The sequence below is a fragment of the Chrysochloris asiatica genome, unplaced genomic scaffold (genome assembly GCF_000296735.1).
Source record: "Chrysochloris asiatica unplaced genomic scaffold, ChrAsi1.0 scaffold00025, whole genome shotgun sequence".
Lineage (NCBI taxonomy): Eukaryota > Metazoa > Chordata > Mammalia > Afrosoricida > Chrysochloridae > Chrysochloris > Chrysochloris asiatica.
The window spans coordinates 2,749,924-2,761,783 of NW_006408543.1; the positions used below are offsets into that span (position 1 = coordinate 2,749,924).

Consider the following 11,860-nt stretch of genomic DNA (forward strand, 5'->3'; position numbering starts at 1 on the left):
GTCACTGGGGCCTTTTCCTGCCTGGGGTCACAGAGAGCAGAGCAAATGTCTACATCAATAACATAACACATTGTGAGGGAATGTTAAAATGTGAACCAAGAAGTACATCGTGGAAGCTCTTAATCCATTCTTTCTCATAAGAACACAGGAGCCCTAATAGCAGAGTGGGTTATATGTGGGACCGATACCTCAAGGTCAGCAGCTCGAATCTACCAGTTGCTCCATGGGACAAAGATGGGGCTTTCTGCTCCTGTTAAGATTTACAGTCTCGTAAACCCTATACAGACAGGGTCACTGAGTCGGAACTGACTCGATGGCACGCCACCACCCAATGTATTTCACTTAAGGCATCAAGTGACATTTACATGTTTAATTGTCTTGGGAGCAGGGGTCTGGCGTGCTTTTCTTGTAACGTTCACTGGTCTGTCCTGTTTGGTCTCTATTAGATTGTCCTGGACACTACTGGTCCATCCGTCTGCCTTCCTTGCAGGCACAGCCCTGATGTGTCCAAGTGTTCACACTACACTGTTTGGGAGACTCCGGCCGGGAGACTATCACCACCTCCAAGGGACTGACCCAAACCAGTCTTGACGGTCCCATTTCCAGCCAGCAGCTAGCTAGGGGGTATGCATGCAACTCAGTTCTGGGATGCAAGGATGTAACCAACAGGTCCTAAAAGGTAGAATGCCATAGCATGCGAAGAGTTCATGTCTTGCTCACGGTAAAGGTAAAATAGGTGTTTTTGATGAACAAGTGAGTTGCCTCCCCATTACCATTGGAGACCCAGGCTTCTGCCATGATGTGACTTGGCCACCTTCCAGAGTGGCTTCAAGGACCACTGTCCACAGCTGTGTCGAGCTTTCTGACTGGGAGAAAGCATCACAAAGGATCCGTGTGGGAAGAACCCAGGCCCATGAAAATGTTGTCATGCCTGGATGTGACTCAGAACCGCCAATGACAGTCTTGCTATGAGGCTGATGTGTTTGTGTTGGGGGGCACACAGAGAAGGAGAACCCCAAACCTGTCATACATGGCCTGGTGTTCCCTACTGTGGAGTGTGCATGGGTTTCCTCAGTGTTCATGCCTTCTTGAGTTTCCTGTTACTACAGCTAACTGCATCCCCAGCAACACGAACTGTACAGACTCAAAGTTCCCTGCTGTCATGTCAGTTCTGACTTGTGCCGAGGCGATGGCGGTAAATCTTCACGGAACCAGATTACCTCATCTTTCTGTCCAAGAGAGGCCAGTGGGTCCAAAGCACTTGCCTTTTCGTTAGCAGCTTTACGCTTAACCATCTCTGCCACCAGGGTGACCTGTGAACTATACTTTAGTTGTTGTTGGGTGCCGTCGAGTCACTTCCAACTCATGGCAGCCCTGTATAGCAGCTGATGAGCTTAAACCGCCATCCATGCAGTTCAAATCGACTTTGCAGTCCAGCGTATTAACCCACAGGGCCACACCAGGACTGCACTACACTAAAGGAACTGAGTAAGTAAAAGAATCTAAAAATACATGGTTTTGTGGTTTTGTTTTAACATGAAGTCCTGATGTGGCTCTGTGGGTTAATACGCCCAACTGCAAAGCCGTTTTGAACTACAAGGTTGGCGGTTCAAGCTCACCAGCTGCTCCTCGGAAACCCTATACAGGGTTACTAAGGGTCAGAGCTGACTTGATGGCACTTAACAATAACAACAACAATAGCTACTACTTTGTTTCTGTAGGTGTGAGTAGGAGGGTGACCAGAGGTGATTATGACTCAATCAAATAGCTTAGAATGAGTAGGACTGTTGTCTCTGGTTGTCACACATCATAGCCTGGAAGGGTTGGGCTGGTGAGCCACACTGGGTCAAACATTGCGGGATAAAGAGGGTCCAGCAGAGTGCTACCCCATGTCCTAAAAAGGGCACGGGTGCCATCTCCTATAGGAGCCTGTTCATTGTAATAAGGTGACCCAAAAGCAGTCAGTCAGCTCTAAGGAAGTGAACTTCCAGTTCTGCAAAGAGACACCAATATATAATAACGGAGACCAAACCCCACTGCTGTCGGGTCCATTCCACACCGAGTGACCCTACAGGACAGCGCAGAGCTGCCCCATCGCACTGCGAGCCTGTGAATCTTTCTGCAAATAGAGCAGCTGATGGGTTCTAACCACCATCATTTTGATTAGCAGCCCGATGCTTAACCACTGTGCCACAAGGACTCCTTCGACGGGATAGACCGCCGGCTCCATTCCACCCACTATAGGTCAGCAGTTTGAATCCACCAGCCACTCCAGAGGACAGGGAGCTGGTCACCTGTGCTGCTGAAGAGGCAGCCTAGCAAACCCTGGGGCAGGTCTACTGTCACCTGCGGTAGCTAGGAGTAGGAGTTGATTTGATGACACACAATACAACCAAAGATCAATATCTCATCACTTCCTGGAAAAGTGTATTGCCAGGAACTGAAAGCTGTATGAAAGGTTGTTGTTGTTAAGTGTTGTTGAGTCAGTTCCAACTCCTAGCCACCTTGTACAGGGTTTTCGAGGAGCAGCTGGTGGGTTTGAACTGCTGATCCTACAGCGCCATACCAGGAGTCCATATGAAAGTGGGGCTTAAATATATCTATTGTTGATGTAATGAGTGACATTTAAGGACAGAGAGAGACAGGCCCTAATGTGCAGTTAGGCCTCAGTCCCAATTAAGAACCACCGTCGAGCTAGCTGCTCTAGCTACATCCCATTTGTGAACTACAGGGACTACCCAGAGGACACTGGCTTGGCCCACCTTTTCTCTCAGCCCTGGTTCCAGAATGCCAGGGAAGAGGCTGGCTGTCAAAACCTGTGGCCAGAGAAAAGTACAAAGACCAGAGGTCCAGGGTTGTCACCAGGGGTGGCGGGAGGGCGTGGGAGGGGATGACTCAGGGGATTATGGGAATATCTGGGAGTGGATCAGGGTAATGGTGAATAGCAACCTGAACATGGCTAATGTCCCTGAACTGTCCATGTGAAGATAGTTGCAACGTCAAATGTTTTGTTACATGCATACCAAAACCCAGAGCAAGCCCATTGTCATCAAGTTGAATTTCAAAGGGACTTCGAAAAGTTCCTGGAAAAATTCTGTTGTCTTTTAATTCCATTTTCCTCACAAACTTTTTGAAACACCCTCATGTAGTTACCACAATTTTTAAAAAAAGTACAGAGAACAATCATGAAAACTAAGAACTAAGACAAAAGAAATACAATAACAAAAGACTGGTTCCCAGAGAAGCCTAATGGAATGTCGCCCTGAGGCCTGAGGGTGAAGCCAAGCCCAGGAGAGGGGGTGGACTGACAGGCACACAGCTGGCCAGAGGCCGGGCAGAGCCCAGGGCACACCAGGCCTGGCAGCAGAGTCTTAAATGGGCACTAGGAGCTGGGGGCAGTGTTCCAGTGCTGGGCGCCCAGCAGGAGGGTCACTTAGGTACATTGGCCCCCAAGTCATGTCAGCCAGGACTACAGAGATACTGGGCACTTGGTTCCTCCTGAAGACAGAGCTGATGACACTATATTTAGACACTAAATACTCAGGGTCCTGGTATGAGTTATGAGATAAGCACTGAACTGCTAACCACAAGGTCGGCAGTTCAAACATACCAGCCGCTCCTTGAAAACTATATACAGGGTCTCTATGAGTTGGAATTAATTAGATGGCAAGAATGCTACTTGACCGGAGAACCGTGTGGCAATCTACTTCTGTAAAAATTGTCAGCCTTGGAAAGCTCACGGTGGCTGTTCTTCCGTGGCCTGTAGGATCACTGTGACATTATTCCATGTGTGGAGTCAGCTCCGATGCAAGTGACCCTCTATAGGGTTTCCAAGCAGCAGCTAGTGGGTTTGAACCCGGCCATGTGGTAAGCAGTGCTTATCCTACAGTGCCACACCAGGACTCCAGGTTTTTAATGGAGGGGCAGTGTGGTAAAGAGCAGAAACCTACAATTTACATTAAGAAATGAAACTCCATACGTTGCAAGGACTATTAAAAAATGGTGAAGGGTGTGGGGAAACTTGGGAGTGGGGAATGGCGATGTTTGAGCCGCACGAGAATTAAGCCAGCACATGAAGAGTGTAGAAATGGCAAACGTTCTGGAACCTGTTTTGTTACTCCCCAAAAAGAGAAGGGAAAATGGGTTATTTTATGCTGAAATTAGTGACAACAAGTACAAGATCCAAAAACATATTTAAACTGTTCGTGTTGTTTAGATTAAGTTTAGATGATAAAATTTGGCTCGCTAAAGCATTTTCAAGAAAATAAAATCACCTTTAAAATAAGCAGTCGTCATAAGCTTTACTTGGTCACCGTGCACACTGACCAACGCACCTCACCTGGCCTTCTCTCCCATAGGAGGACAACGAGATTCCGTTTACTGAGGAGGATTATCGAAGAAGGAAGCACCACCCTAATTTTGTGGATCACATCAATGCTGAAAAGATGGTCCTCAAATTTGGGAAAAACGTAAGTAGAACCTGATTCCGCTCCAGACAAAGCAGTAGCTGCACTATTGTTGAGGAATGCAGGAAGGAGCCCTAGGGGTTAATCAAAAGGTGGCCACTTTCCTCCAGCGGCAAGAGATTAGCACTGAGGTCACCCTGTGGGGCAGTTCTGTGTGTCCTGTAAGGCCTCTGTGAGTCAGAAGGCCCTGAAAGGCAACAACCTGCAGGGCAGGACATGTTTCCTTTGCTTTGTACATATCAGCTCAACCCCTCAGCCCCCTCCCTCTGTGGTCCCTTTCCTCCCAGCCACGCCCACTGAGGCCCTGGGCCCACCTCGGGTCCAGCCTCGGAGTCTGTAACAGTGCTTTTTCCCATCTCCACTAGGACACACGCAGAATACCATAGGTTACTTGATGGAGGTTTTTAGTTTTTAAGTTTTTATTGTGAATTGAGTGATCGTTTACAGGGCATATAATCAGCTTTACACTCAACCAATCATACTTTGTTTGACCGCAATGATTACAATCCCCTCCATGCACCATCGGTTAACAGTATTTACCTCTATTCCCAATTTATATATCTATATCTATCTATCTATCTATCTATCTATCTATCTATCTATCTATCTATATATATATATACACAAAACTCATGGAAAATATGTATTCCTTTAAACGACCAAAGGGCACGTTTTGCAAGCCAGCCTCCTGCCCAATGGCACACAGCCTTTCTCTTTCCATGGGTCTAGAGTCCTCAGCTGCTCTCTCTCTCTCATGCCCTCACCTCCGCCTCCATCTCTGGTGGTGGTGTAGCTCTGGTTAGGACTCCACATTCCGCTCATGTTCTTCCCTCTTGATGGTCCTAGGGTTGTCTGTTCCTAGAATGAAAGATTAACTACTTCCTGCTTTTTGTTCCACATCTTCTGTTAGACGTGTTAATAGTTATTAACTATTGAATCAAAGAAATCCTATCCCTATCCTCCCCCATAGACTTTCACCCCACCCATCTAGACAAGATGAAAATGATGCAGTGGGAATCTGACCAAGTTTAATAAGCTGGAATTATGTCTTAGATACCTGTCATCTTCTTTTGCCTTTTTTGTTGTTGTTAAGTCCTGTCAAGTCAGTCCCAACCCATAATGACTCTGTATAGGGTTTCCAAGGAGCAGATGGTGGGTTTGAACTGCTGACCTTTTGGTTCACAGTCCAGTGCTGCTCCTGCCCTGAAAAAGCAGAGCTGCTTACAGGGAACACAACACGGATCTCATCCTCTGGTGTTTGTTTCTCCACAAAGTTGGAAAGCGTTGCAGGTTGCACATCGCCATCTCACACATGAGAGCTGCCTGGAGAGGTTTTTAAGTAAATCAGACATTACCCCTGTCTGTCTCCAGAGAAGCCCCTGCCCTGGTGAGCTGGCAGACATATGAACAGCATCTCTATAATGTGTTGTTGTTGTTGTTATTAAGTGCCATTGAATCTGTTCCAACCCATAGCGACCCTGTATAGGATTTCCGAGGAGCAGCTGGTGAGCTTGAACCATGGACCTTGTGGTTCAAACCGACTTTGCAGTCCAGTGCATTAACCCACAGCACCACACCAGGACTCTTTATAATGTGTGTTAGTTGCTGGCAAGTCCACCCCAGCTCTTGGCGACTCCACATGTCCCAAGTAGAACTGTTCCATAAAGTTTTCAAGACTGTGGCCCTGTGGAAGCAGATTACCAAGACTGTCTTCTGAGGCACTTTGGGTGCATTTGAACCTCCAACTCATAGCCTAGCACATTCTTCAGCCTTTGTAGAACCCAGGGACTTCATTAAACACACACACACACACACACAAAGCAACTGTCATCAAGTCAATTCCAACTCTTAGAGATGCTGGAGACAGAGTGAGCCTGCCTCAGTGGGTTTCCAAGAAGTAGCATCCTCATCTTTCTCCCACAGAGCAGCTGATAGATTGAACCATCAACCTTTTGGTTAGTTAACCATTGCTTAACCCGCTGCTCTACCAGGGCTCCCAATGAGTATTGTAAAGGATCTGAGCAGATGGTGGAAGCTCCTAGACACCACTGGCTCCCTCTCAGTAACGTTCTGTCCAGGGAGTAGTACGTAGCACAGTTGACCCTTGAACTTTGTTTTACAGAAGAGCAGTTTTCCTGGATAGAAAAGGAATTCTAGACAAGAGACTCACATGAGACAGGAAGTACACAGTCATTTTGTTATATGGTTTTGTTTCTGTCAAATCGCTAAGCATTTCAAAGGATCTTAATAAGTTATCCTGATTTAGAATCAGAATTTAGAGTGTCATATGTTCTCAGAAATTCATGAGAGGTGTTGGGTTCTTGGTCAAAGCAGAGAAACAGACTCAGAATCCCCACTTCAGAAAGGACCTAGCCATCTTTGGCCAACATCATGCTCTGCAGTGGGTCTGACCACCCTGTGGAGAGATTGGGAAGTGGTTCTGTTTCCAATGGCAGGCCCTGCACTGCAGGTTCCAGGGTGGGGAACCTTCTCTCTCCCGTTACCCTTTGCCCATTAGAAGGCTGACAGGAAGTGTTATGAAATCTTACTTCTAGGGCGACACCTAGTGGACTCAGAGGAACTTGGAAGTTCCCATATACTTCTATTCTACACAGAACACTTGTCAATACAAACGCTTTGAGTGGAAAACTGTTAGGATTGGGGATTCCATCCTCTTTTGAATAAGGATCACTGCAGGTTAAAATGGCTAAGAGCTTGGCTACTAACCAAAGGATCGGCAGTTCAAATCCTCCAGTCCCTCCAAGGGAGAAAAGACTTGGCCTGGGAAACCTGGAGTCCTGGTGTGGTGCTGTGGGATAAGCATCAGACAGATAACCTTGGCAAGGTCAGCAGTTCAAACCCACCAGCTGCTCCAACAACAACAGAGAAACCCCAAGGGGCAGTCAGAATCCACTAGCTAGCATACAAGAGCCCCCTTGCATACCCGAGTTGTTAAATTTGTAGAATTAAACTAAATACATAGCATCAAGGTGCCAGACCAGATGGTGTGAATGCCTCCCAGTTCCAGTCTCTGTTGTTATTTTGTGTGTTGCCAAGTCGGTTTGATTCGTAGCGACCCTATATAGGATTTCCAAGGAGCAGCTGGTGGGTTTGAACCACCAACCTTGTGGTTAGCAGTCCAGGGCTTATTCTACAGCTCTACACCAGAACTGTAATTTTCAGAACTGTATTATTTCATTGAATTTTGAATATTGCCCCAAATAGGAAAAAAGATCCTGATTTGTTGATCATTTGTATCTAACTCATGGGTTGAGAAATATCAGGTGACAAATAAAAATGGTAAGTGAACGAGTCTAAAATGATGAAGTATTACCATCTTAATATTTTTTTGTTATAAAACCATTTATTAAGTCCTGTACTCTAACTGAAGGAGCTCTGGTAGCGTTGTTGTTGTTGTTAAGTGCCGTCGAGTCGGTTCCAACCCATAGCGACCCTGTACAGGGTTTCCGAGGCTGTAAATCTTTACGGGAGCAGAACGCCTCATCTTTCTCCCCTAGAGCGGCTGGTAGTTTCGAACTGCTGGCCTTAAGGTTCGCAGCCCGATTCGTAACCACTACGCTACCAGAATCGGGCTGTGAACCACAAGGTCAGCAGTTCGAAACTACCAGCTGTTCCATGGGAGAAAGATGAGGCTTTCTGCTCCCGTAAAGATTTAGAGCCTCAGAAACCCTGTACAGGGTCGCTATGAGTCAGAACCAGCTCCACAGCACATAACAACAACAACATACTCTAAATGATACAATCAAGTTTTCCTTGTAAAATGTATTCCCTTCCTCCTTCCCTAACTCACCCCAGCTTTCATAATCCCTCTTTTGGATGGTTAAAATTCAGAAGATGAGGTTGGTCCCATCACTCTGAGTACCACAGGGATTCCATGCGTACCCTGTGTTTTCCATCACGTAGATGTTGTTAAGTGCTGTCCAGTCACTTCCAACTCATAGTGGCCCCATACAGGGTTTTCAAAGAGCACCTGGTGGGTTTGAACTGCCGACCTTGTGGTTTGCAGGCCAGTGCTGTTCTGACAGCGCCACACCAGAGCCCCACCATGTAGATGGAACCTTAGAAATCAGAATTCATTCAACAAATACCGGCTTAGATCCTGGTATCTACCAGGCACTCTGGCACAGAGCTGAGGATGAGATTTTTTTTCCAGCTTGTCCTTTTATTGTGGGTTTTACCTTTCAAAAGAAGCCCTACTGGCACTGTGGGTTAGGCATTGGGTTACCTACCACGTGGGTGGTTCAAATCCACTAGCTGCTACAAGGAAGGAAGATGAGGCTGTCTACTTCTGTAAATGTTTAGTCTCAGAAGCCCTATGCAGTGTCGCTGTGAATTGGAATTGATGCAATGGCAGTATATTTATTTAGCCTTGGGTTTCAGTTTTCGGCTTTCAAAGTCCCTTTCAGATGACTCCAGTGCCCCACCTCACAGGTCAGTAGGGGTCAGAGGCAGGCCTGATTCACAGTGTTCTACTCGGTTGTTACCCTTGGTGTTCCGTGCTGCTGGGTCAGCCCTGACTCATCGAGAGGCCACGCACAAGAGAACACAATGCTGCCCTCCGTCCTTTAGGGGGAGACTATGTCTATCCTAAACTGTAGTAACCTAACAGAGCTGATGAAACCCCTAAACATATCCTGCTCTAATATCTTTAATAACACTGCACTTTTTCTCAATTTCATTTAATAGATGAAAAAATTTGCAACTTATGTGGTTGTGGCTGGACTGCAGTATGGAATGGAAGGAGGAATCTTACACACTTATTTTAAGGTGCGTCTTTCTAATGTGGAAATGAAAAAGGTGTTTGATTACGTCTAGATGCCACTGAAAAGTATGAAGGAAATATGGAAGCAGGCCATAACTACTTCTTTCCCACGATGAAGAACTTGTACTTGGAGTCCTGGTGTGGTACTGTAGGATATGCATTAGACCACTAACCAGAGGCTCAGCAGTTCCAACCCACCTCGGAAATCTTATACAGGGTCGCTGTGAGTCGGAACTGACTCGATGGCACTTAACAACAACAGCAATAACATCCACCAACCTCGGAATAATAAAGAAAAGGACGGATTGCCTTTCATGATGAAACAAACACTGATCATGTGTCGACCACGTACCAGGAGTAGGTGTAAGGGATGCAATCAAACACAAATGGGCTTCAGAAAGTCCATGGAAGAATGCTGTTATCCTTTCATTCCATTTTCCCACCAGTTTTGTGGGGTTTTTAAAAAACGCTTTATTGTGAATTATGTGATATTTTACATGGGAGAACATTAGCTTTACATTCATCCTATAGTATATCATTTCATTGCCATGGCTACAATCCCCTCCATGCATCATCAACCAGCCAAAGGGTTGCAAGCGTGCCCCCTGGTCCTCAGCACACAGCCCCTCTCCCTCTCTGTGTCTAGAGTCCCAAGCCACTCCGTCTCTCCACGTCATTGTCTCTGCCTCCATCCCCAGTATCACTGCTTCTCTGGATAGGGTCCCACACTCCTCATTTCTCCCTTGATGGTCCCAAGGACCTCTGCTCCTGGACTGCAAAGTCAACCATTCCCCTCCTTTTGCTATAAAACATCTACCTTTACATTTCCAACCCTCACAGTCAGTCCTGATAACAATTATTCACTATTGTATCGTAAGAGACCCATCCCCATCTCCTTTCATCAGCCCCGCCCAGACAGACTGGCTACTGCTCAGTTCCCACCAACTTTCCGAAGCCTCTGTGTACAGCACAGTTCCTGCTTTAGGGAGCGTACATTCCAGTGGAATGGCGATAAACAAACCATTCATCACAGAATATTTCAGATGTTGAAAAATGCTCTTGGAGGGTGGGGATCAGGTGGGAAGAGGATGCTGGGAATGGAGTTGGGAGGCTGTATCCTCTGTGGGATGATTGGACATTTAAGCAGAAACCAACAGGAATGACTGAAAGAGCTATTGCTTTCTGGGGCAAGAACATCGCAGGCAGTGCAAAGAACAGGACAGACATGTGCTGATTGTGTTTGAGGACCAACAAGCAGAGCAGTGTGGGAAAACGGTAGTCTACAAAGGTCAAGGGAGAGATCGAAGGTCAGATCAATCCCAGGCTTGTAGCCCGTGGTGAAGACTTTGACGTCTTGTCTCAGTCAGCTGGGAAACTAGTAGACAGTTTTGAGCCCAGGAGTAACTTAATCTGCCTTGTGTCTTACAAGGCTCACTCTCCTCTCCTCATGTGTGTAATGGGGCAGGGCGGTAAAAGAAGACTAATTAAGATGGTCACACCTTGGACCTGGCGAGAAACGCTGGAGACAGTAAACGGTGCTTGGATTTGGGATGTGCCTTTGTTGTTGTTAGGCGCTGCTGAGTCAGCTCTGACTCTTAATAACCGAATGTACACCAGAACTAGACACTACCCAGTCCTGTGCCCACCTCACAAGTGTTGTTATGTTTCAGCCCATTGCTGCAGCCACTTTATGAATCCATTTCCTTGCCTGTCTCCCTGTTAGTCACTGACCGGCGACTTCACCAAGCTTGACATCGTACTCCAGCAATTGACCCTTCCAATGATGCGTCCCTTGTAATCAAGACAAAGTCACTTCCAAGGAGCATTTTGGCTCTCCTTCATCCAAGACTAGTTTGTTTGTTCTTCTGGCATTCCACACATAAAAGTGTTCACCAAAACCACATTTCTAAAGGTAGTTAATAGGTGTAGAAGTTAGGGTTTTGTGTCAACTTGACTAGACCAGGATTCCAGAGGCTTAGCTGTTGGGATGTGCTTATTCCCATGGTGATGAAACCTAATACAGCCATAGTTAACGCTGATGAGTAGCTATGAGCAGCCAATCAGCTGAAAGGATGCTTCCTTGGGGGTGTGGCCTGCTCCCAATACAATGGACAAACGAGAAAGGCTCTCTCTGTTTTGCTGGGGACCTGGGACTCTGCAATTTACGCCAGTTCCTTGATAATAACCCATTCTCTCTCTCCCTCTCCCTCCCCTTCCACTATCTCTAGATAGTGGTTATATGCCGTGGAGTCGGTTCTGACTCATAGCAACCCTGCATAGGGTTTCCGAGGCTATAAATCTTTACAGGAGCAGAAAGCCTCATCTTTCTTCTGCAGAACAGCTGATCGTTTCGAACTGCTGACCTTGTGGTTTGCAGCCTGATCGTAACCACTACACTACCAGAGCTATATATATATGTATATATTTTGTTGTTGTTGTTAAGTGCCATTGAGTTAGTTCCTACTCATAGCCACCCTGTATAGGGTTTCCGAGGAGCAACTGGTAAATTTGAACCGCCAACCTTGCAGTACAAACCAACCTTGTGATCCAGTGTATTATCCCACAGTGCCACACCAGGACACACTCTCTCTCTCTCTCTCTCTCTCTCTCT

At 46.5% G+C, this 11,860-nt stretch overlaps 1 protein-coding gene across 1 annotated transcript in view; it reads left to right on the forward strand.

Moving 5' to 3' along the window:
- AK7 (adenylate kinase 7) overlaps positions 1-11,860 on the forward strand; it is an 86,882-nt gene that overhangs the window by 23,624 nt on the left and 51,398 nt on the right. The window contains exons 5-6 of the mRNA XM_006839511.1: positions 4,359-4,469; positions 9,174-9,254. Coding sequence (XP_006839574.1) covers positions 4,359-4,469; positions 9,174-9,254 — 192 coding nt within the window. The remainder of the gene's footprint in view (positions 1-4,358; positions 4,470-9,173; positions 9,255-11,860) is intronic.